Source organism: Cololabis saira, chromosome 21 (genome assembly GCF_033807715.1).
Source record: "Cololabis saira isolate AMF1-May2022 chromosome 21, fColSai1.1, whole genome shotgun sequence".
Taxonomy (NCBI): Eukaryota; Metazoa; Chordata; class Actinopteri; order Beloniformes; family Belonidae; genus Cololabis; species Cololabis saira.
In genome coordinates, this window is record NC_084607.1 from 26,063,429 (window position 1) to 26,089,390 (window position 25,962).

Sequence of the window (25,962 nt, forward strand, 5' to 3'; positions counted from 1 at the left end):
CTTTGAAAACTATTTTGGGAGTTTTAGCAGGTTTTGCATCTTTAAATATTACAGAGATCACTTTAAACCATTATCCACAAGTTACAGAAATTAAATCAATTAAAAAAAAAATGGAAGTTGTTGCAAAGTTGCTTTTACAAAGTTTCTAAATAGGATAACATAAGAAGACAATGCTGTGTAAAAGATGATCAGAGAAGCTCTAGCTCCTCTGCACTTATGCAGAGAACCAGCAGGAACAGATAAATCCAGACATTACCCACTTAAAAATCTGAAATTTGGTAACAAACTAAAATGTTTGTTTCATTATGAGGCCTCAGCCATTTTGAGGAAGTTTCAAGTGTCTTGAGCATATTGTAATGGCCTAATAAAATTAACTGAGACCAATGAGGTCATATGAGTTTTTTGTTAGCATATAATTGCTTTCTTTAGACTCTCTGTTGAGTTATCAAAACAAGCAGTTCAGTAGTTCTCTCATATGCTTTCTAAACATCCGTTTTGAGAGGAAAACATCTACAAATAAATAAGTTAGAAATTAGAGTATTAAGGCATCTTTCCGTAATACATCTTCCATCTTTAACCTGTGAGATTAATATAGTTTGCTTGAGGACAACGCACCATTTCAGGATTAACCAGAGAGAAGACATAGAGCGGCAGGAAGAGGCGGTTGAGGAGGTGATCAGTTAACACATCATTGAGGAATTCACAGTTGATCATGAGGATGTCGTTCAGGTAGTGGAGATGGTCCAGGTGCTCTGCTACCAGGTCACTTAACTTTCCTTTGTTCTTGTGCCTGAAGCAGACAGACAGACAGACATTGGTGTTATTTAGGCAACAGGGAAGCTGATTTAGGATACAGTAGGCATACTGTACAGATAAAAAAGAAAAAAAGTTGACTTGTTTGATAAGCAGCAGAGTAAGCTTACAAACCTGAGACAAGCCTGACCTCTAGAGGCTAAAAAGAGAAAGACGGAGCGAGAACTTACTCTTCATCTGTCTGCACACACTTGTCCAGTTCAATGACATGGCTGCCGATAAACCACACCAAGTTACTGAAATATGGGACTGCTGTCTTATCTCGAATGTAGTGCAGCATGTGCTGGTTGTCCACTGGAGAGAAGAGGGTCAGGAGGAAAAATAGTTACCAAGGATGTCCACAGATGTAGAGGACACACACAAACAGTCTTCCATCTGTACACACATTTGTGACCCAGGGAAATACCAGAAGGTGATAGTTAAATATGATTGGGAAAAACATACAAAACAAATGTAATAAATAAATTTAAAAAACTCAAAAAGAAAATTATCCAGCTTTAGAAATACAAACCCAACCGGTGATTCTATTATTAATACAAGTAAGAAAAAGGAAGAGTAATGGCAACAGAAGTTAATGATATTCCAGAATTTTTCCAGAACAGAATTTAACCTAAACTGATCCAACACTGCATTGCATTACTAACAATATTCTCCAGAATTGCAAAGTTGCACAAATCAACAAATATCACTGTGAGGAGGGAAGGTTACTGATTCTACACATAAAATGCTGTTTACATGTGTTACGGAATACTAGTGCATATACAGAGAGACAAGTAGTTTTTTTTAATCCCTCTAAACCTCCACAAAAGGCTGGGTGAAATCTGAAGATAAACTACTTTAAGTGAGTCCATTTTCTTTTTTGTTTTGAAGTGAGTCCATTTTCTAAGTCTAAAGACAACAAGTTAAAAGGGGTTTTGAGACAGGAGGAGGCAAGTTTACCAAACATCTACAGCCTTCCCTTCATCTCTGAGTGAGGAAAGCAGCTTAAAGCCCCAAACCCACCACTGGCAGAGAGAGCTGTGGCGCATGTGAACTGTACCAGTACCAATAGCCAGTGTTGCACGGTAGACTATGGCCAAAGAAACCGGGTGCTGTGGTGATTAGTTTTTTACAACCCGTTCTCAGTCGTAAGATGTTTTCTAAATAGGGTTATAAAGTACTATAATGATGATACATTTTTAATCTGAAAATCAAAGAGGCGATTTTCATTAATTGGCACTGCTCAACCATTAAAAGGCTAAACTTCAATTAATTTTACCAAAATTACATTATTTGTATTTTTCAATGAAGTGTTAGCCAAAGGAATTCTTTCAGCAATAATCAAACATAAACTACAATGCAACAATGCAGCCTTCTCTAAGTGGGACAGTTCGGTGCGCTGGCTGAACCCACTGAGCCATCCATGTGCAAGTACTTTTAATAAAGGGACAGCGCTACTATAAAAGCAGAGAAAATCTGCTGAAGCACACATAATAAATGCATAAATAAATAATGTCTAGATGAGCAGCAGTGTGGACCCAGGATGTATTTACTGGTGTAGTGTGGTATTGTGATGATAGAATAACAACAGCAGCGCTGTACACCACCAGTTTGTTCTGGCCTCAAAACAGCCAAATAAACGCTCCGGATTGTATGTGGTCATTGTACAAGCTCACACATTTGAAACCTAGCAATCTGTGAGCTGTCAACTTAAATTAATTATGAGGGAGAGAGTGATTAAATGAACATTAAATCCAATACTGTCAAACCCATCACCAATGATTCAACCAATACATGGAATCAACTGAAATTAAGTCATTGGTGCAATTAGGTCAAGGGTGAATGGAAATTAAGATCAGCATGCAGGTATTTTTGCATTTATGCAGATGGGTGAGACATGATAAATGATCTACAAGAATACACATACTCAAATATTTGAACAAATACACCATTAGGAACAAGTAGAGCTGGGTAACGACAAACAATGGCTTTTTTCTTTTTAAAAATCACATTAAAAGTAAGCAATCCCAATCAAATGCAGGGTCATATCAGGTTACTTGAACCCTTCCTTTAAGCTGCTCCGTCTTTATATCCATTAAAGAGAAGCTGCTATCAGCAGCAGTATACTGGAATCAAATCAACATGCTGCTCAGATACCCAGCCCTAAGAAAAAGACTGAATGAATGGAACCAACTTACATGAGACTGCAGTTAGGCAGATGGGGCGCGTAGAGGGAGGAGGAGAGAGACAAGGAGAGGTAGAGTAGAAAGAGTGGTTGGAGAGGGGGAAACAGACACAGGGTTAATGTGAGTAAAGGGGTAGCTGTGGAGGGTTGAAGGCTATGATGGACTCCGCAGGTATCTTAAACTGCAAACAATCACTTGAAAAAGGAGTTTCAATGTTAGACAGACATGTTTCAGGTATTTTCTTTCCAGATGTTTTGTTGCAGTGCATTTTCCAAGGAATCAGTAAGAAGCATCAATTACACACATCCAATAACATGAGGCTAGACTGTTTTCAAACAAAGTACAACAAATTAGCAAAAGTTCAAACTCCTTTTCTTTTTTGGAAAGATGCAATCTATGGAAGGTATTATACAACACTTCAAGAGACTGATGTACACTGATATTACTATTTACAGACATTTATTTAAAAACATTAACGATAATTCATCAGTCAGTGTCGGTGTATAGAATTGATTCTTCCCCTTTCTGCAGATTCCTTGCTCCAACATAACAAGTGACTAGGCCAGCAAGTCAAGGTTATATCATATACAAGTGTAGTTCAGTTGTAGTAAAAATCAGTTGTGCCTGCTCCATCTGTTGCAGAATCTAGTATGGGTAAGATTTTTTTTTTCTCCTTATTGTTTGTATCTATCGCTATCATGTTTTTATTAATGTTTTAATTATAAACACACTTTGTTACTTGTGTCTGTGAAAGATGCTCTATAAATAAAATGTTACTTACTTACATAATCAGGATGTCGTGGATGTTGTGAGAAAGCAGAGCTTTAGCATACAAAGTGTTACATGCAGGACACGACAAACAGTTACTGAGGAAGAGACCGTTCCTGGGATTCTATATGTATATTGAAGGAAGCATGATGCGAGGGGATATAGCTGTTTTTCCTACAACAGTATGAGCCAGTTCCATCTCCTCAGGAAATTCACAGGTTAAGAAATCACAGTGCAGGAAAAAACACATTGTAATAATTGTTCAGGGGTCATGTTCTGGATCTCTGGAAAGCACCTAGAGACAACTTGTGTTGGACTCTACGCTATATAAATAAAATTGAATTGAACAGAGCCAGTGGAGAGCTCAAGTAGAGCATCTCTGCTGTACTGCATGATGGCACTATGAAAGCCCTGCAGAGCATGACAGCTCTACAGTCACATTTTATCCTGGATAGTGTGGATTTGCTGTCGAATTGTTTTTTTATACTTAGTAAATACAAGCCTGCAAGAGGAGTAAAGCAGCAACACTAAAGCCTGTGGTAACAACATTGGCTGTTGGAAAATATAAATGAATGAAATAAAATACTAATCAAATTAATATAAAGCCTATTAGCCACTGAGATGTTTTCTAATCATCAACAATTATACAATTCTGCCATTTTCTAAAATTTAGTGTTAAGAATAATAACAGATGGATTACTCTGCGTAAATGTGAGTAAACTAAAATACTTTATTAATTCCCAAAGGGAAAATAATTAAGAAGTGACAATAATTGTTTAAATAACAGCAGTTATTATGCAGACAAAGATGGTACCCCGAATTAATATTAGTTATTTTAGTTATGAGAGCAAGTTTACTACTGGATCAGATCTTTATAGTTTACAGGACACAGTAATCGCCAAACAGACATGCAACCTGCAGAAAATCATCTTTTGGCTGAGTTTCATATTTCTATAAATTCTTGATCAAATAACACTGTATTTTGTTGAAGCATACATGTGAGGTAACATAAGGACTATTTGTTAAAAGACAATTTGTTAAAAGACTGTAATTGTTGCAGGGTTACCTGTTATTTCATGCTCATGCACTTGAAGTAGCGGCAGGAAAGGGTACGCAGAACGAGAGAAAAGCTGTAGGCAGTCCCAGCACGCCGAGCCTATGATGTGTGTATGTGCGCACGAGTGCAGTTTGCATCTGCGCATCCGTGTTCCTGACACTCACCTTTGTAGACGTTGAGCGTGATGGTGCGGACTGCGATGCGGACCATGCTTTCAGGGTGGTTGAAAAACTTAATGGCTTCGGTGTACAGGGCAAAGTCATTAGTGTGCTGTGTGTGGGAGACAGAGAGGGTGCGCCGGTGAGCAAGGCATTGCACCGTTGCACTCAGGCCGTAAATGACCACAGAGAGGGAAAAAGAGCAGGTTGACAGATCTGATAAGACTTTATAAACAATAGTAAATAAATAAAATCCTTATATCTTTACTTCCTTTTAAAGAGAATATTCTTGGAATCTTATTTAAAAGAGAAAAACTTAAATGTTGGGGAAAAAATAACAGAAAAGTTGAAGGTTAATGTGAGGCGTAAAACATTTACACCAAGTTATTTACTTAAAACATGAGACATCTTTCTCTACACTCAGAGAAAAAAAACGTCCTCAAGTGACTGAGGTCCAACAGAAATCCTGTTATGTTTTTGATCAGCATGAACTCTAATGTCTTACAATCATGCTGCAGTTGGAAAAATCAATATATCCCAAACAGCCATCTCTCTGTGCCAGTGCCTGATCCTCCACCCTAGCATTCCTCAATCACTGTGACCTCCAAGTCATCACAGTCTAGATTCAAGGTTCAAGCAGTCACTCGAAAGTCACAGCGAATGAAGAAAGTATTCCTGAAGCTGAACCCAAAACTCTATTTTTGAAAAACCAGACTGAGATCAGGAAAAACAGACCAATGGCGCCATCTGGTGGAGGTAAAATGCTAAACCCTGGTTGAGCTGATGTAAGTGTTAGATAATTGTAAGAGAGGAAGGAATTCTAAACATGTAAATAACAAAACGCTGCAAGTAATAATAAAAATAATACAATATGAAATAAGTCTGGAATTATTTGTTTTCAGGTGTGTGGATTTCAGAAAGACAGCTTTACTTTATTTGGTATCAGTTTATCAAGGTGCAATTAAACTAAACAAATTAAAATTAAAATTAAATCTAACTACATACTTTTAGATCTCCATAATGGGTCTGGGTTTGGCTTCAGGAGCACAGCTACCATCAACAGTACACCAATAACTTTCCCCACTGCACACATGCCAATAAAGACTAACAGATACGGCTGAAAGAAATGAAGCGTCATGTTACTTGTTGCTGAAAAGATCAGGATGATTTCGGGTTAAAATCCATTACTACACATGCAAAACAAATCAATATCAACTTGCCTTTGGGAGTAAGACTGCACTGCTCAGTTTAGTTATATCGTTGTTCCTTAGCCTTACTAGAATTTATAAAAAGGTGCATTAAATGCTAAAGACGGAGACTGCTAAATCAGCAAAGCTGCAGTAACACAGGAAGGAACCTCAGAGAAGAGATGGAGCCTGATAAAGCCAACTGACACAAAAGGCAAAAGATAAACAATTCTTAAAATATTCTAAGGAAATCAAATGTCTACGATACATATTTACTCACTTTAAGTTTTTTGTAAAACTTTAAAATTCATATTTCATAATTCTAGGTGTTATTCCTATTAAATTATATCACTCCATCTTTTTTTTCTAGTCTTTCCGGTAATGGTTCTTGTTGTCACGGGGAACATTTCACCATTTTGTCCCATTTTCTGTCATACAGTCTTTCCTCTGTGGCCTCACCTCGTTGTAGAAGAAGTGCACAGTGTGGTTGTTTAGTTTGAGCGACAGGGTCTTGAGGAAGGAGATGTAGTAAGCCATGATCTCTTCGTCTGAGAAGTCAAACTTGTGGACAATGATGGAGTTGACATGGTTGTTCGATAAGAGATAATCTGTTTGCAGAAGAGAAGAAAACAGCCAAAACAAAAGCTTGATCAGACTTATTTGATCAAGCCTAGAGATGTAGACGGGCAGACAGACAATGGCTTTTTATAATTTGACAGGATTCTTACAGGATTATAAAAAACAACTATCTAGGATTTCAATGCAAATCTACAAGTGTAAAAAGATGAAATTGATGATTTTTTTCTTTGGTGTCTCAAAAAAAAAAATACTATGGAGGTCCATGTTTAATCTAATTGTAAATAAAAGCTCATGAAACCCTTTTTGAACATGAAGGCATGTTTTTAAAAGATACACACAACACCCATTCCATTACACGTTCTTATAACATGAATAAGTCTTGCCAAGTCACTGCAGAGTGTAAGAAAAACCTAGTTTATCATCTGCTCAGTTTTGGTCACCTGGCAACAACGAGAAAATACAGTGCAGCTGTAATGCACTAAATATTTTAACAAAGGCCAGTAACACACCTCGCACTCTTTACTGATACTGATCTTTTCTTCTTCCTTTACCAAGATTTTCAGTTACTGGTAGTAACACTTTATTTTAAGTAACAGAACACTCACTTTCAAATTACAATCACATTGCCTGGTGTCATGCTGCTCCATGCTTATTCTGCCAACAGACTGTAGTAGAGAAGTCAGTTGCAACATGTCCAGTCATGTTAAAAATTAAGCACACCTGTTCTCAATTTAGAAGATTTTTGTATATCAAGTCACAGCTTTAAAAAAAAAAAAAAAATTATAATCTTAAAACTAGTGAAATACAACCTCAGACAAAATACAACATGTGACTTTTTACACCACTTAATAATAATATATATTTTTTTTTTAGAAAAAGCACATTTGATATTACATCTTTAAGTGAGTCCTTGAAATGCTCAAAACTTAGTTTTGTAAAGTTGCACCTAAACAAACCATAATACTTGTAGATAGATAGATAGATAATACTAATAAGTATATCAGCACAACATCTGAACTGTGAAGCACGGCGGTGGAGAGGGGATGATTTATAATGACCTGCAGTTACAGGACATGGGTTAGTTTTAATCAATGAGTCTACCATGTACTGCTCTATGTATACAAGTATTCTAGAGTCAAATCCGTGAGTCCATTTGTTCAAAACTAATATGAACCAGTTACCAATCAAAACCAATAAGCCAAAAATCAACTGATCAGCTATCTTCACATAAAACTATAGAATTGAAATAAGTTGCACTTTTTTTGCAGTTGACTAAACTAATCCAATTAGCTATCCCTAAATTAGGAGCATGCCTGCATTATGATAAATGATGATTATAATTCATGATGATACAGTGCAGGAGAGCAGGAGTGAACTGTGTTCTGCAGAAAGTAATGAGGTTTTGTTCAAAAGGTTGCTACTTTTATCTCAACAGCTGAAAGGGTGTGAAAAGTTGCCAACTCTAGTTTGTGATAGTTTAACCTAACCATTATTCCTTCTACACATAATCACATATTGATTCGGTGTGGACAATGAGAGGGAGTGGCTAATGTTACTATTAAAAGAGAAGAACTGAAATGCTACACTACATTGAGCTCATCAGTAAAACATCTTACCATTTTGGAGAAAAAAAAATTATGAATAAAATAAGGCACTCTAAAACAAATTTAAAAAATGCAGCCAGAGGATGTTATATCTATTCTGTACCTACAGAAACATCTAGAGCAGTAGTACAATGAAACAGTACGCTACAATCAAGGTGGCATTAACTCATGCACAGTGCATGAGAATCAAATGCACTTTCAAATGGTGCTACATATCCCGATTTTGAACTAAACTGCTGAGTTTTAAATGAAAAGAAGAAAAGAGAGCACTTCATCTGCCCTGAATGCCAAATTGGTGTACTTGCTCAGACCGAGAACCAGATTTGAAACTGTGCCGGTCACTGAAAGAGTTTATACTTACAGAGGGAGGTCTCGTGGCTGATGTTTTCAAATAGGATGTTGAGGGTTTGGAGGAGCTGGACACAGACGTAGCGACCAGACTTCTGACGCAAGATGTTCAAGAAGAAGGCAAACATGTTCTTCTCCAGGAAAAAGCTGTTCGCAGATACAAGTGCAGAAAAATTAGTAAAGAAGCTATTTCAAGATGACTTGATCCTAAAATGTGTTAAAAGAAGATAATTTGTCTTTAAAAGAATTCAAGCTACTAGCGTTCAGAAGATTAGAATGTACCCTTGCTACTTGTATTAACTGCTACACACATCAACACGAACTGTCATTCTTAAAAAAAAAAAGACGCTGGTAATTTCAACAACATCAAAAGACCTGGAAGACCACAGAAAACCACTTCATAACATCAATAGCAGTCAGGAATATTTTGAAGAAGGTAAAAAAGCATGAAGTTGAATACAAAGTGTTTACAAGAAAGTGCAAATCACTGGCAAAATTAAAGAACATGAGAACCAGATTAGAGTTTTCCAGAAAACATCTAGAAAATCCTCCCATGGTCTAGAATGAGTCTTGAGACTGATAAAATCAAGATTTACTGTCAGAATTAGTAGGACATTAGTCTGGAAGTAGCGCAGGTACATATGCATAAACATTCATATCTCAAAACCTTTAGTCTAAACACTGATGTAAAATATACTATGTATATGTATTTAATATGAATTTGGTTATATGCAAAAAACCTGCTGAAATAAGCACCTTGTACACAGTATTAACAAGTAATTGAAAAGGTACCCTTAGAGAAGTATGGAATAATTAGCTTATACCAAAGACATGGACATATTTCTGCTCCAAAAGAATTATGCAATGGTACTTTATAATTCTTACTCTATAAAGTCAGAAATATGGACCTTATGAAGTCAGAACTAGTGCCTTTTTTTCCGTCTCGGAATTGTAACCCCTCACCCCAGAATTTAATTTCCTCAAAACAGGTAGAATATGCAATTGTATGTGATGATGAGGGCTTAGTGCAGATGCCGAGGAGGTGAGGATGAGTAGATGGAATGAGCAAACACAATTTAGCTGAACCTTTTCTATGGACTTGGAGACAAAAGGAGAACCAACAGCTCTAATGGGGAAGAAAAAAATAATCTTAAAGCAACATGAATTAAATGTGAATGCCACAATAAATAACATACTACTTATAAATAAATAAATACAACAGATATTTTAAAACACTGTCCATCATGTGTCAAACATGGTGGAGGAACTGTTATGGTATGAGCATGTACAGCTGCCAATGGAATGGGCTCACTGGCAGAAGTAGCAAGATGAATGAATTCTGAGTCTTAGAAACTTGAATAATAATAAAGGATTTATATTGCGCTTTTCTGCACTCAAAGCGCTCACAATGGTCGCATTATTCATTCATTCACTCTGTTCATACTTTGTGATGGTAAAGTACATATGTAGCCACAGCTGCCCTGGGGCAAACTGATGGAAACATGGCAGCCGATCCAGGCCAACGGCCTCTCCAACCGCCATATTCACACACCAGCGATGCCCTCACTGGAGTCTTGCTCAAGGACACAACGACGGATGACTGGCGAGAGCAGGGTTTGAACCGCCAATCCTTCGGTCAGCTCGACCTCCTGAGCCACTGCCCCCCGAATGGATGGAGCTTCACAGTACAGGTGGATAATGACCCTTAACATACTGCAAATCTTTGAAGGCAAAGAAATTCAATATTCTTTAATGGCCAAGTCAGTCGCCTCGTCTTAACTCAATAGAGAAGGATTTTCAGTTATTGAGGGCAGAAAGGCCCACAAACAAGCAGCAGCTTGGTGGCTGCACTGAAGGTCCTTCCAAGGTCCATGCAAAATTCTGTTTGGGATTGGAGGACTGAAGTGTAGCCCAGTTGTCTTTAGGTGAGAACATGGGTACTCCCTGGACAGGGCGCAACAGCAATACAGGGTCAGAGACAAACCACACACATCTCTGGACAATTTAGAAACACCAATCACCCTCAAATGATTTTTCTTTTTTTCTCTTGGGAAGTAGCAGGAAGGAAGTTAAAGAAATCCACACACAACTAGTCTATAGTGTCAATATGAGCTTTTAATAAGAAAGGAAATGGAAAAAAATTCATTCAGCAAAGTTCACCATCATATATTAATTATGAAGGGTTTTTACATTATATTCTTGTGAATTTCTTCCCATTTACCTTTTACCATACCAACCTTGACAAATGTGTGAGATGTGCACATCTTATTGTCTTCTCTCTCTGTTCTCCATCCTCTCTTTCCTATCTCCCTGCTATGTTCCTGCTTTACCCAGCTGGCCTTTGGAAGGATTGTCCCCCTTTATGGTTTCTTCCCTCTTAAAAGGGGAGTTTTTCCTTGATACTGTTTGGCTTCAGGGCTTTTCTCCTGCTAGGGGAGTTTTTACCTGCCATTGTTTATTTAATAATTGCTTGGGGTCATTCTCTGGGTCTTTGGACAGCACCTTGAGACAATTTGTACGGTAATAGATACTATATAAATAAAACTGAGTTGAATTGAACATCATTCTATTGTAAATAACAAGTTGTGTGTAAGAAAAGGCGTAAGCTTAGCGTTTGAGGGCACACATCCTTTATAAATCTGAAGGCTCTCATACACTGCACGATTTTTTTCAGTTAAATAAACTCATTGCATCTTACACTGTACGAATTGCATCTACTTAAGCTTGAATAAAATGTCAAGAATAATATACAGACTGTACAATGCCCCTTTGAAGTATAGGCTATGATCCAATGCTGCTGGATGTAGAACTGTCATCAGCAAGCAGTGCAATAGGCAAAACGTGAAAATAAACCACATTGTAGTAGCTTTTGTGTCTGCTAAAAATAATTTAAAAAAAAGAAGAAAAAAGCAATGAAGCAGAATGGGATTCCAGTCATGATTTGGGAGAAGAGGCCAACTTTGGATGCCAGTTTTGCAAAGTGTGCTTGAGGTAGGTAGTTTTAATGCCGTGATATGACCCAGCCTGCATTTACAAACAATATGTCTGATAACTTGCAATTCCTTCACAGTACTGTGCTTAGTTGCCACAGATTCTTCCTTGAAGTTTGATGAAGCTTAATTTCTTTTCCATGTCACTTCTTTTTAAGGATTTGGGCATTATTACGTAATATCAAGTGGCATTTTAATTGACTAGACCAGTTTTTCCCAACCCTGGTCCTCAAGGCCCACTGTCCTGCATGTTTTAGATGTTGCCCTGCTTCAGCACACCGTGATACAAGTGGCTGTGTCATCAACAGAATTGTGCAGGCCTTGATGACAAGCTAATTAGGACCATTAATTAGAATCAGGTGTGATGATGAAGGGAAACATCTAAAACATGCAGGACAGTGGGCCTTGAGGACCAGGGTTGGGAAACACTGGACTAGACATTAAGATATCTGGCTCCGTCAGAAAATCATATCAGGCAGACTTTGCTCGCAAGACCAGTGTGATGGTGATTGTCAAACTGCTCATATTGCACAACGTGGCACAGCTGATTTGACCTGCGATGAATGACACCACGATTCTTTCACGAAGGTCCAAAACCGTACACTGTGCAGGAACATTAACTCCTCTGCAGCTACAGCAGGCCAACTGCTCACAATGACATGGATGAGACTTACTCAAACACAGAGCTGTCATTCTGGTCCCCCCAGATGAGGATCTCTGTGATGGAGCGGATGGTCTCGACCAGGAGGTTTCGGTTGTGGTCGGTCACAGTGGTGTTTTTGGTCAGAACGTGGTACATATATCTGTCAGAGAGACATGGTTGGAAAAAAAGATGTTAAGAGCAGCGAGAATAAAATCCTATTCTGCTCAAAACAATGAAATATACAAACAAAAAAACACAGTTTGAACTTATTTATCAGAGATTTTAACGGTGCGTGAGCCTGGCAGAGCTCTGAGATCCTCCAACCAACGTTTGTTGGAAGTGCACAGGTCAAAGCAGAAGCGCTGGGGGGACCGAGCCTTTTCAGTTGCCCCCGGCTCTGGAATAAAATCCCCTGTGAGTTACGCACCATCTCTGACCTGGGCCTTTTTAAATCTAAAATGAAAACTTATTTATTCAGGGTGGCTTTTAATACTCAGTAGTGTGGCGACAATTTTTTTTATACTTGATGTTTTATATGTTCATATGTTTTATACTTGTTTTATTTTGTTGATTGTATGTAAAGCACTTTGGTTCACCTCTAGGTTGATGTAAGGTGCTATATAAATAAAGTACATTTACATTTATTTGGAAAAGTATCAAAATCGTTTGCACACATATAATCAAATTATTAATTAACAGCTTCAATGCTTGTGATGCTAGTTTGCTATAAGGAATTAACAGATTCTGAAGCACCTGTTGTATAGCAAAGGGGCTCAAAACTCCTCACTTAACTCAAATTGCTTCGTGGTTTAATAAACTGATCAAAAACACAAGCGCAGGCCCTTAAACCCTTGATGCACTTGGCTTTTCAGCGGATGTGCAGGTGAATGAGTATATTGCTCACCAATAAGCACTTGGGATGTTTAAAGCTATTAGCAACAAGCGCTGCAAACATGAACCGGCTACTTTACATTTTATGTATCTTACGCAACATTACTAGCAGGATACAGCAAGCAAAGATTGCATTAATCCAATCTGGGTTTATGTCTAAATTGTTAACGTACCTACTCTGAGTTTTACCTGTTAATAACTGATAATGATGTCTGATGGTAATTTCACTGAGCTATCATTAGCCGCTAACTACTCACTTCAGATGGTCCAGCGAGTGGATGTTTCTGGTTTTCCCCTGACCTCCAACCCAGCTCCGGGACCGCCCGAACATGGTTGCGGCTTTTACGAGGGGGGCTTATGTTCTGCCAGACGCGTTATTAATATTATTGTTATTATTATTACAAATGTTACTGTGGGCATCTAGCCATAGCGCCTGCTTGCACTTTACAGACACCTCCTTGAGGGGAAGATGGGCGGAGATGCAAGACGTACTGCAGGGGTCATTGTGCAACGCCTCCGGGGTGTGACTGCCTCCTGGGAGTTGGAGTTCTTATTCTGCGTGGCGGCCATTGAACTGCGTAGAAGAGCGTGTCGGAAAAAACTACAAATGTCCACACTGGTGGCGACGACAAAAGCACGCGACTGGAACTCCTACCACGCCCACTGTGATTGACAGCTCGACAGCCAATCACAGCAGAGCTTACTAGTGGGCGAGCCAATCACGTGGCGAGGCTTCGGGTGTCGCGCAGTGGTCGGCTATGTTTTGATGCAGTTAAATGCTGGAAATGACATTTAGCCATAAAGATAATCGTCACAAGTGCATATATGTGTGTTCGAAAAATGTCGACTTATTGTGTAAAAATGCTTGCGTTTGTTTAATCTAGCGCTTAAAGCTACTATTCCTCCCAGTTGTTTTGCCAGCTGGCATGGCGTGAATTCCGCAAACCCGAAGGAACCAATGTCAAGAATGCGTCGAGCTAGCTGACATGGTATTTTCATACTGAATTCTGGTTATTATTAGCGATGAACGTAACGTCGTCCAGACCAGCCGCTTTCCTCTCGTTTTCTTCTGGATCCGACAGATAAAAGTGCTCGTGAAAAACTTCTCCCAGCGCCGTCCTGATCCGGGACGAGCCTGTAATGGACGCAGCAGCGCAGACGGGTTTATAGCCACATTCAGGCCCCCAAACACACACAACGGTGGCTGTCTTTCTTTTCTATGACACATCCAGTTTATGCCCAGCTAGATTCGGTGGAATCGCTCCTGGACGAACTCCCATATATGTTTTATTTGGGTCTGTTCTTTGTTAACGTCCTCATCCTTTACTATGCCTTTCTGATGGAGTACATCGTGCTGAACGTGGGGATCGTGTTCCTGCCCGAGGACATGGACCAGGCTCTGGTGGACCTGGGGGTGCTGTCCGACCCGGCCTCCCTGCCCTACGACACCGACACGGAGCTGGACGTGTTCGAGGGATATCTGGAGTGACTGATGGTGGGAGACATGTCCGGGACAAAGGGGGCCATCGTGGGGGAAAGTGTGAGGAGGAACACGCCTCAAAGTGGACGCTGTTGTTGCAGTTTTTCTCTTTCACAGAGACTTTTGGTCAAAAAGTAAGAAGTCATGATTTGATTTGATTTTTATGGAGGATCAGAGGTGGGTAGAGTAGCCAAAAATTGTACTCAAGTAAAAGTACTGTTACTTGATTTGATTTTTTTGATTTGATTTATTAATTTTTGTACATGTAAAAACTTCATGAGAAGTTTAAGAAAACAAAACAACAAAACAAAGAATTTCATCCTTTAAAACTTGCTATTTTGATTTACATGTGCCAAAAAAGGAGTAGGAAGAAGTATAAACTTATTTAGTCCTCCTACCTCCATTCACTGATCATTTAACCTGTATTTAAAAATATTCACACACACACACACACACACACACACACACACACACACACACACACACACACACACACACACACACACACACACACACATTACTTCAGAATAATATGACTCAAGTAGAAGTAAAAAGTAGTCATCCAAATAATTACTTAAGTAAAAGTAAAAAAGTACTTGCTGAAAAAACGACTCAAGTACTGAGTAACTGTTGAGTAACGTATGATTTATTTTTTTAACACAACCATTCAAACAGACAAAAGTACAAAATAATCATCTTCAGGCAAATTAAATCAATAAAATAATAAAATTAATTAAAATTAATAGAAAATAAAAAATAGCTTAAATTAAAATAATCTTAAAGTAAATTCAAGTACTTTAATAAATAATAACAGAATAAAAAAATAAATTAAGCACAAGTGGCACAAAATTTAAAGCCTTGTACTTTTCTTTTTTAACCAGGCTCTGCAGGCAGAACTAGAAGAAGCCCATGAACTCATATAAACTCTGTGTGTGTGGGTTTGAGTCTGTGTTTATGCGACAAAACATGCAAAAACAAAAAGTTTTCCCAAAGAATCACTCAGTGATGTCATGAGATTGACGCGTACGTGGATAAAAGAAAAGTAACAAGCTCAATGTAGACTAATGTAGCGGAGTAAGAGTACAGTTTCTTCTTCACAAATTTACTCAAGTAAAAGTATAGTGATTCAAAACTACTCCTAAAAGTACAAAATTTCCCAAAACGTACTCAAGTAAATGTAACAGAGTAAATGTAACTTGTTACTACCCACCTCTGTTAAGGATCCCCATTAGCTGGTGCCATAGCAACCAGCTAGTCTTTTTCTGGGGTCCACAAAGAAAAAAAGAAACATACAGAACTATACAATTACAAAAATAAAGTGATTACATGATTTCTCAATGCGCAATGACAAGTTTGATACTAGATACATTTACATTAAAGAAAAGAAAATTGTTAAATAATACAGAATGCAAAAAGAACAAACAAACAACAAAAACTTTACAATGCTAAGTAGACTTTAAGATTTTTTTTTAAAGTTAATTTTTTGTGTATGTAGCAGAGGTTTTGAGGCAGGTTATTCCACAAAGTCACTGATCTATAAATAAAAGATCTCTTAAGATGATTGGTCCTTGGAATTGGTAATTTGAGCTGACTGGAACCTCTAGCGTTATAATGATGAACACTATACCAAAAAGAATCTGTTCATTTATAAACACTGGGGTTTTTGCGCTCATGGCAGACTTGAACAGAACAAGTGTATTACACATGAGTCTCTTCTCAACAGTAAGCCAGGAGAGGCAGGCGTGCATACGGCTCACATACACCTTGATGATGTGACGTGATCAAGCTTAGAACGTTTTTCTTTGTTTGTCTTGGTTTTTTTTGTTTCGTAATATCTGTAGGCTCAGTTGTGTATCTCTGTTCGTAGGTTGTCACGGCTCAAAAGAACTGTGCCTGAGGGAGAGATTCAACACCGCTTGCCATATGATCACCAGCTGGACGGATGGAAAGAGCTTTCTGCACTAGATCATCTGTGTTGACTCCTGCTGGACTCAGCCGGGCTGGTTATGGCACCGGGGACACTCACTTTGGACATAAGGAGTTGTGCAGCACGCGGGGAGCAGCAGGTGTTCTCTTTATCTGAAGGCTGGAGCTGCGCTGTTGACGTCCAGTACCCTGACATTTTACATTAAGCAATTATCCAGGCTTTACAGGATATGGTGGTTCAAACATTTCAAAAGAACTGGCAGGAAGATAGCACTTATGTAGGCATGTGTCATACTTAATCATTCAGAGAATTCCTTTTTTTTTTTTTCTTCTTCAATCTATAATTCAGGACACATTATCCATTGCTTCTTGATAGTTTCATTCTCAAAGTTTAAATTTGTGTCTTTTGAGGCTATCCATGCTTTATTTCAACATCAGGGACATGCACTCTCTCAGGAGTAAAGAATAGTGAGCGCACTGGCAAGACCTCACACACTGGAGATAGGCTGCAGAATGGAGAAGAATTAAGCTGATTTTTCATGGTGTACTTGCCACTTTTTCTTTTTAACTCTCAACCAGAATGTATTCAAGTTAACATGCTCAATCTATACCATGAGCAATTGGGTTCAAGTACATTTTCATTTCCCACTTGATTCATTGTGGCAAAATGTGCCAAATGTCATAAAAGAAAACCTCAAAAGAAGTCCATAAAACTTGCCATCCTCTGTTCATCGTGAATGCTTTCAGGATGACTCAGAAGACTCTATGCATGATGCTGTGTTTTTAGTTTAGCTTTTTTTTTTAACTGAGGTTAATTGTGTTTAAATTGTTACAGTTTTAGAATTTCTTTTTATGAATTGTATGTTATGAAAAGCAATAATAAAATTCAAGGAAGGGGTTAATTATCTGTTAATGTTATCATTCAAGTATTGGGTTATTGTCACCCTTGTGCTTGGTTTGGTTTGGAATACAAACTTGCATCAGCGTTGACTGTTAAGGGATAGTTAAGTTTTGGACAAAGTTTGAATATATTGTACATGTTGCAGATCCAAGAGGGCTGATTTCAGTCCAGCTAATGATTAACGTTTGGATGAGAAGTGTCAATATCAGTCTACCAGAATATGCAAATTGTGTAAGATATTTGTTAAATTGTGGTTGTAAACCAAATAAATGGAGCTGTAGAGACAGAAGGGAAAAAAAGTCTCAAACTACGCATGCATGCATGTTTCAGCTGAGGTTATCTTGGTTTGGCCTGGTGGCTGGAACAAGACAGACTTTCACCACTCTGCCAAGCTGCACTCAGTTTGTATTTGAACATCATGTCTTGTCAGCTGAAACAGCCCTACAGCTAAACCGATATCAGCAGTGAAGAACAAAACATGCTGCTATCAAATGCTGATTTAAATAAAACCTTTTATTGTAATTTAGGGGGGACTGATATAGGGTTCTCTTGGGCCAGTGCCATCTGTTATGACATCAGAAGCCATTTACATTTTTTTTGGTCAATATGTTGGGTCAGTTTTCAATTTTCCTGTCCATTTGATCAGACATAACTAGTTTGTCAAGCCATACTCATTTACTTTGTAAATGTTTTTGCCTGTGAAATGGGTGTGGTACTCCTCCCATTCTCAGGCATTTCCGCAGAAATTACCAAATCAATCACAACAAGCAAGGATGGGTTTTTAAGTGATTAATCATAGAGCATAACCTAAGAGCTACGTTTCAAAATATCCAAGATGGCCACAGAGTTGCTAAAAACCTATCAGATCAAATCAATACGTTTTTACTTCCAAACTGACAACAGTCCCTCATTATATTGTGTTAGTCCAGCTGTCACTCTACCTAAGTCACTGGTTCGTTTCTCTGATTGGTTGTTTTTCTATCTAGAGGTCATGTTTTCTGTTAGTTGAAAGTTTCTCCTGGAAATTTAACGTCTCAACCAGACTTTTCCAGACTGATTCTTTGTATCGAAGAGGGAAAGATTAAGGGTTGCATGTGACAGTTTAAAAATAACATATGTGGTAACCATAGATATTTATTAATTAAATTACATTTGAATTTATAAAAAAAAGAAGGAAGAAGATGGGACAGTAATACATGTTAGCAGCAAAGGAAAGCCCACAAATTAACTAATTCGATTTTCTCAAGCGCCGTCCAATGTCAGTTAAAAAAAGGCATTAAAGGTTGAGTAGAATATTTTTTTCTGATGAGTTTTTTTTTAGACACCATCAGAGAACAATTATGTGAACGCATGTCAGCAAAAAATACGGATCATCTGTAAAAAGAACAGAGCTCTAAAAAAAAAGCAAAAACAAAACAATCCTTGTCTGAATCGTCTGAACAGTTCATGTGCTTTGGTGGGGATTTGGGAGGCAGGTCCTGAGGGAACATTAATGCACTTTATTTATTCTTTTTTTTCTCAAAATATTCAACCCTAGTGCATTCACACAAGAGCATTGCAGCACGATGTTTCTGACGTACCATTGTTGATTGTATAGGTTGTACCACTGAACCACTCAGTGCTTAAAACTGCGTGCGATTTCATTGCTGAGCATCAGCTGTGTATCCACAGTTATATCAACCGAAGCTTGTGTTGGCAGCTGAAAAGTTGTACTTTTTTTCCAACTTCTGACAGGAACAACACTTCCATAACCACACAAAGGACTCAGTTTAGTTTGGCAGTGCCTTACGTCCCTCCACTCAGAGTCAATGGACACCAACTCAAAATCTTAAAAATAATATTTGTCTTATTTCTAGTTAAAATGTCTCATTTTTAGTAAAAAAAAAAATCTCATTACACTTAAAACAAGAACTTGAAAAAAACAACAATTTTCCCCTGTTTCAAGTAGATTTTCACTTAAAATAAGTAGAACAATCTGCCAGTGGAAGATTTTTTTGCTTGTAATGAGAAGATAAATCTTGTCCCACTGGCAGATTTTTCTACTTATTTCAAGTGAAAATTTACTTGAAACAAGTGAAAATTGTCAAATAAGTTATTTTTCTGGTAATGACTCTTGTTTTAAGTGTAATGAGATTTTTTGACTAAAAATGAGACATTTTAATCAGAAATAAGACAAATATTCCTGGTAAGATTTTGAGTTTTTGCAGTGGCCCAAGGCTTTCATCATCCCAGTTTTTCTTCCTCTTAGCAGACGTACTCATCCTCTAAAGACCTCTGAATTGTCACAGTTTGATTTTCTGATATGTATTTAATTAAAGACGAGCTTCCAGCCTCAGACTTTAAATGACTCGTCTCTAAATGTTCCTCACGTTTCTCTGTTGGTGTCATGTTAAATTTCATCCACGAGAGGGAGCTGTTGTAGCAGAAAGCAGCAGCAGGGTGTTCTTGTTTGAATACCAGCCTTTCAGTGAGAAACAGTTTAGAAATAAAACTGGAATCGAGCTGTGAGAATTCAAGCTTGATCTGGCGGTGTCACACATGAACTAAAGACTAATTTAAATTATGAGGCTGGATCTGTAATTGGGATTTCATACAGAGACTCTTTACCAGAATGTAAACAATCAAAGACGGAAAACAAGGAAAAAGAGGATCAACTAAACATCACTCATATGATCAGGAATCATTGGATTGTAATGTTTCTACAAGGTACAGCTGTAACACATTAAAACCATTTAGAGCCACACATACCACATTTATTTAAAAGGTCAGTTTGTATAAAAAAATGGAGAACAAAAACCAGGAGGGAAGGAAGTGAAAAGTGAAAATGCTTGTGTTTAAAAAAACAGCCCTATTTGTATTAAACTGACACACTATCAGCTATCTTTAATTCACAGCTACAGAAAGTGCATAGAAATACCTTTAGTATAAAAAAGTCACATGCTGCACAATTACATTTTCTCCAGCTATGAGCAGTCGACATTAAAAACAACCAACACAGTAGTGAAAAATAGCTTCATCAAACATTAAACCGCCCCCCGTAGACACATTCACGACCCTGCAGAACAGCTTTGTTCATTCCTCATTGAAAGAGCAGAATCTGGAAATCTGAATCTGATCAATCAACAAGTAAAGCAGCATTTGATTCATGTAGTGCAATCTTTCTCTTTTTCATTTTTTTGTTCATCTTTATAATTGTTCCGTAGCTCATGTCCTTTTTCTATTTTTGTGTGTAGTTTTCATCTGCATGCATGAGATCCATGACGAAATGTTTATTGCCTGATAGTGTTTTTATCATTATTCTAATGCCAAAGGATGCGACCGTCCTGCTGCTGAAGTCTCTCGAAAACTCTGTACGGGATGCACTGGTTCCACATCCTGTGATGAGATAATGGGAAAAACAATTTCAGGATGGAAAACTAGATTTGGGTTGAAACAGAGTCATTATGGCGGGACGGGAAGACGGCTCACCTCAAGGACTTGATTTTTCTACACTTTCTCAGACTGTCTCCGAAGCTCTGCGCTCCAACATCTGTAAACTTGTTGTATTTCACACTGACAAAACAGAATTGGGACAAATCAGCAAAGAATGTGCAAGTTACACTGATAAACCAACTGTAAATGTTTGACTTATATAACTTCTCCCACACAGCGACTTCCTCTTTTGCAGGACATGTTTTGGAGCTTTGTTATGAAAATATAAATGAACAAACTATTTACCATTACACTTGCTATGTGTGTGCGAGTGCAAACGGTGATGTGTAAGGACAGCCGTTGTCAAGGGCAACTCACTCGAGGTCTGTGAGAGAGGCCATGTGTGGGAGGACAGCTGCTAACGATTCGGCCCCTTCATCAGAAATCACATTGCTGTACAGACTGGAGAAAGCAGAGAGGGAAGTGACATTTTGTGAGTGAAATAAGATGCTATTTAAAGGTGTTACATGGGCGTATGTGTGGGTACGACGTGCATACCTTAAACAGAGCAGCCTGGGCAGGTCCTTCAAAGGAAGTGCCAGTTTCTTCACTCCCTGGTCTCCTATGCAGTTCTGTGACAGACTAAAGATCAGAGGCAGAAAACACTTGTTTAGTTTAATGCATAAAAGTCAACATAAAATTAAAATGCTTTTTATTTTCTCCAAACAGACACAAAAAGGTCAGAAAAAGGGGCTCACTTTAGTATCTCCAGAGAGCAGAGGGAGACTAAAGCATCCGCCAGCTTCTCAGCTCCTTGGTCACCAATCTTACTGTTCTCCAGACTGAGGGAAGAGCCAAAAAAACAGGCATCAGACAAACATCCCATGATACAACATAACGTATTTTGACCTTGAAAGGCTGTTTACACCTACTCCAAGTGTTGTAGATTATGCAGCCCTGGTAGGAGGTCCCACAGCTTAGGAAGTGCCAAGGGACCGTTTTCTGGCCCAAGCCTGAAGGGAAAGGCAACGCCACATAACCATCAGCATCAAACTCAGCCTACTGCACTGATGTGAAAGAGTTAGTGCCCCTACGTTTTAGGGAAATACAACTTCAGATGATCAACAACATATGGTTTAGAGTCACTGTGCAACAAAAAGCCAAAAAGACTAGATCATGTGGGCAATACTAAGTAGCCCCAAGAGCTGATAGCTTATAGATCCACATGCAATCACCTCAGTGCTTCATTTACACAAAACATGGTAGTAGGCATAAAAGCCAAATAATTCTCTTATGGTTTCGTCTATGACCATGACATAATCTTGAGGTATTAGTGCCCTTCTAATTATAGTGTCATGGACTTTAACAGCATTAAAAGATAGAGAACTAAGTTTTACACGTGACTGTGTTACATTCTGATTTTAAATGTCAAAGCTACTCACTCAAACTCCAGCTTGTGTAGTTCTTTGACTGCTGGGACCCCTTCTGCCAGGATGGAGTCTGATTGGCTGGAGCTGCATGGGTGGAAAGCGCATTTCAACAAATGAAGAGAGAACTCGTGTTTTGCAAAGTATGTGTGCATGTGCAGCATCCTTGTGCGCCTGTGTGGCGTTTTACCTGTCCGACAGCCTCTTGTGCACGTGTATGTTGACCAGCTTCTCCAGGTGCTCGATGTGGCACACCTGCGTGACCTTCAGAGGGTGGATCTTGAACTTGGACACGGCTCCTTGTAGGAGCCCCTCTTCGCTGCTCTGCTCCAGCTGCTCCCAGAGGGCGATGACATCAGCGATACATGCCCTGAAGAGCACATAAAGGGTTTCAAAAGCATGGAAATGAAAGAGCATTCCTCTCGTACAGCAGGGTAGATTTGCTCCATCGCACAGTCAAACAATGATCAATCATAACATCAACCCCTCAGTGTGCTACATGAAAAACATTAATCTTATCCCTTGTAGTGCAATGCTCTTGCATTCATGTAGATTTTACTTTGAGCTCTAAAACCCCCCCCCAAAAAACCAATGCTCAGTGGCACCGGGACCAGTCTCCCTCAGCATACCAACACATTCCTCAACAAGCCCAAAATGACTCACTCACATCTCGAGGAACAATGAGAAAGAGAAAAAGAAAGCATTGTATGCATGACCAAGTCTGCATGCAGTGCATTTGCACTGTGTTTAAGCCATGTCAGAATCAGACACCCCATGTTTGCTACGTGGTTTAACATTCGACTTCGATGTGCATGTAAAAGTGTCAGATTAAATGCATTTATCACGAGGAAGAAAACAAAAACTACTTTTATTTCGTTCTGGGTTATGAAACCAAGATATTTAATCTTTTTTTTTCTTTTCTCATCAGCTTAATTCTATTTGTTAAAATACAGTAATTTTCAAACGTTAGGACTGACAAAAAAATACCAAAACAAAGTGCTATTCCCTTCCCCTCTCTCCTCTAGAGACTGTTTTTATCCTACAGCTGTAACAAAACTCAATCTACTCAAAAACAAACTGTAACTGATATGAGGGATTGTGTGCATGTGTAGGCTATTTTTAAATTATTTATTGGTTTTAATCAGTTATTTTTATATTTTGTGTTGTGTGAAAGTGTTTTGTTTACGATACTGTTTATCTGTTGGTTTTTTAGCACTGACTGATGGCACCTTTAATTTCGGTGTTATATAACAATGACTAATAAAGCTATAATCTAATAATAAAGATATAATCTAATCTAACCATGACACTTAAAAAAAACATTCTGGTACTAAAGATACAAAGTGATGAAACATTTCAGTGGATTTGTGTCGTTTTCTTGGAAATGTATGGCTGAATGGCAGCTTACATTCCCTTGAATATTGCTGTACATTTCTGCATCAATGCTGCCGTCTCAGAAAGGTGGATGAGCTTTGAAAAGGCCGCTGACACAACCACACACATGCAGAGCGTTTTTTTTCCCCGGCTCCAACACATTCTCCCACATGCCCCCTCCAACTGCCTCAGGTTTACACCAGCTTGGTTTGTTAGGTTTTTTCAACATTGAGGTTTAAATTTCAGAAGTGAATGTAACATTGCAAAGCGGTAAATACTTCATTACTTTGTCAACACAACTTTTTTAACTTGAGAATAGCAGCTTCGTGTAATTTACTGCAGATAAACACACAGTTGCTGTTGGGACTTAATACAATATATATATATATATATATATATATATATATATATATATATATATATACATATATATATATATATATATATTATCATGATAATCATAATAAATCACAAGTTAGTATTTAACACTGATTTTGGACAATAAATGATAAACAGCCTTCAGTGGGCGGTCAATAGTTGCAAAGAAAAAAACACCTGTAAGCCCATAGAAAACTCAGTTAACACTGCAAAAACTCAAAATCTTAACATGAATATTTGTCTTATTTCTAGTTAAAATGTCTAATTTTTAGAAAAAATCTCATTACACTTAAAACTAGAAAAAACAACAATTTTCACCTGTTTCAAGTACATTTTCACTTAAAATGAGTAGAAAAATCTGCCAGTGGAACAAGATGTTTTTGCTTGTAATGAGAAGATAAATCAGATTTTCAATTGAAAATTTACTTGAAACAGGTGAAAATTGTCAAATAACAAGTTATTTTTCTGGTAATGACTGAAGTGTAATGAGATTTTTTGACTAAAAATGAGACATTTTAACTAGAAATAAGACAAGTATTCCTGGTAAGATTTTGAGTTTTTGCAGTGTAAGTAGCTTTTTACCTGTATGTATTGATGTTGTTGAGGCTCATCAGCGCTCTGAGTCCACAGATCTGTATCCCGGAGTCCTCCAAATCCAAACAGAAGTTTCTGCCTCCAGCCCCGCCCTGCTCAAGAGCCTTCTGCACAGTGAAAACATCTGGCGGGCTGAGGGGAACGCCACGAAACGTCAGGGACTCGGGAAGATTTGCTGCCAGACGGCTCAACAGTCCTGTGTCTCTGCTGCTCTCGTCACGTGTGAAACTTGCTTCATAAATGCAATGGCAGGCCTCGAGGACCTGAGCGGGACTCAGGTTGCCATAGGAAAGACCGTCCAAGTGTTTGGTTACCAGATCCTGCTTGGTGGCCAGCGTGTCCCCGAAGGGTGACTCTGCGTGGGAGCGGATGCCGTGAGCATCTGTGCTGCTGTGGAAAAGGAGGCCGACTACGAATCGCTGCGTGAGCTCCAGCTCCTCCCTCTGAGGTCGCCGGCGGCCCTTACCGCCCGTCTGGAAAGGGAGGTTTAGGAGGAAGGAACGGTCCGATACAGTCCTGGGGAAAACAGAAATCAGACTGGGTCAGGGCACCACAAAAACAACACTTAAAGTGAAAGAAAAAAGGCTGAAAGTGGAAAGGGATATGCTCTTTCATTTTAGGCTTTTACAGCACACTCTCCCAACTGAAACACAAAGCTTTTTAACTTTAATTCAAAGTCTGTCAGCATTAGGGCTGTTCGATTAATCGATTTTAAATCGTAATCGCGATTATGTAATTAGAACGATGTTAAAACGTGAAAATCGTAAAATCGATTTTTCACTTTTTTTTTATTTTTTATTTATTTTTTATTTTTTTTACCTTGTCTGCACACATATTAATGATTGATACCATATTAATGATTGATGGAAATACCTCTCAATACCTGCGACAAGTGCCCCATCGGAGAGGCTCTTTAGTGTAGGAGGGGGCGTTGTAACATGCCACCGGGTAGACCGGCTCGAGTTCCTTGCAAAGAACTTGAAAATGTGAATAGCAAATGTAATGACTGACATTACACACCTCTACCTCCTTCATGGGTTGCATTATTATTTAGCATGCAAAGACCCAGTTTAGTTTAATTAGAAAATGTCTTGTTTTATTTAATTGGAAATATAACTTACTGTATGTTTGCAAGTGCTGATTTGCTGCCACATTGCTGATTTTTCAGAGATAAAACTTTATATTTTATTATATTTTTTAAAACTTTTTTTCAACTTATTTTACAGAGTTTTGCACTTTATTCATTAATTTTTGGTTTAATAAGAGCA

General features: G+C 38.3%; 3 protein-coding genes across 8 annotated transcripts in view; 1 reads left to right on the plus strand and 2 right to left on the minus strand.

Moving 5' to 3' along the window:
- clec16a (C-type lectin domain containing 16A) overlaps nt 1–13,655 on the minus strand; it is a 44,880-nt gene extending 31,225 nt beyond the window's left edge. For all 4 annotated transcript variants that reach the window (XM_061712834.1, XM_061712836.1, XM_061712835.1 and 1 more), the window contains exons 1-7: nt 13,461–13,655; nt 12,344–12,472; nt 8,693–8,826; nt 6,608–6,756; nt 4,968–5,073; nt 984–1,107; nt 616–790 (exon numbers count right to left, since the gene is read on the minus strand). In XM_061712834.1, the coding sequence (XP_061568818.1) occupies nt 616–790; nt 984–1,107; nt 4,968–5,073; nt 6,608–6,756; nt 8,693–8,826; nt 12,344–12,472; nt 13,461–13,534 (891 nt within the window). In that variant the 5' untranslated portion in view covers nt 13,535–13,655. The remainder of the gene's footprint in view (nt 1–615; nt 791–983; nt 1,108–4,967; nt 5,074–6,607; nt 6,757–8,692; nt 8,827–12,343; nt 12,473–13,460) is intronic.
- A 284-nt stretch (nt 13,656–13,939) lies between these two features.
- Nucleotides 13,940–19,452, plus strand: dexi (Dexi homolog (mouse)). Of its 2 annotated transcripts, none has more exons than XR_009770687.1 (2): nt 13,940–14,817; nt 16,551–19,448. XR_009770687.1 is itself a non-coding variant. In XM_061711028.1 (2 exons), exon 1 carries the CDS (start codon nt 14,423–14,425, stop codon nt 14,690–14,692), a length of 270 nt encoding a protein of 89 aa, XP_061567012.1. In that variant the 5' UTR covers nt 13,940–14,422; the 3' UTR covers nt 14,693–14,698; nt 16,551–19,452. The 2 variants fall into 2 exon arrangements, 1 of the variants encoding a protein (XP_061567012.1); XM_061711028.1 differs by having other exon boundaries at nt 13,940–14,698; nt 16,551–19,452.
- Nucleotides 19,453–19,478: 26 nt separating this feature from the next.
- Nucleotides 19,479–25,962, minus strand: part of ciita (class II, major histocompatibility complex, transactivator) — a 28,457-nt gene continuing 21,973 nt past the window's right edge. Inside the window, exons 13-21 of one of the 2 annotated variants that reach the window (XM_061711026.1) lie at nt 24,683–25,210; nt 22,539–22,718; nt 22,364–22,435; nt 21,854–21,934; nt 21,680–21,763; nt 21,480–21,563; nt 21,300–21,383; nt 20,979–21,062; nt 19,479–20,885 (exon numbers count right to left, since the gene is read on the minus strand). In XM_061711026.1, coding sequence (XP_061567010.1) covers nt 20,810–20,885; nt 20,979–21,062; nt 21,300–21,383; nt 21,480–21,563; nt 21,680–21,763; nt 21,854–21,934; nt 22,364–22,435; nt 22,539–22,718; nt 24,683–25,210 — 1,273 coding nt within the window. In that variant the 3' untranslated portion in view covers nt 19,479–20,809. The remainder of the gene's footprint in view (nt 20,886–20,978; nt 21,063–21,299; nt 21,384–21,479; nt 21,564–21,679; nt 21,764–21,853; nt 21,935–22,363; nt 22,436–22,538; nt 22,719–24,682; nt 25,211–25,962) is intronic. The other variant, XM_061711027.1, reaches the window with a different exon arrangement.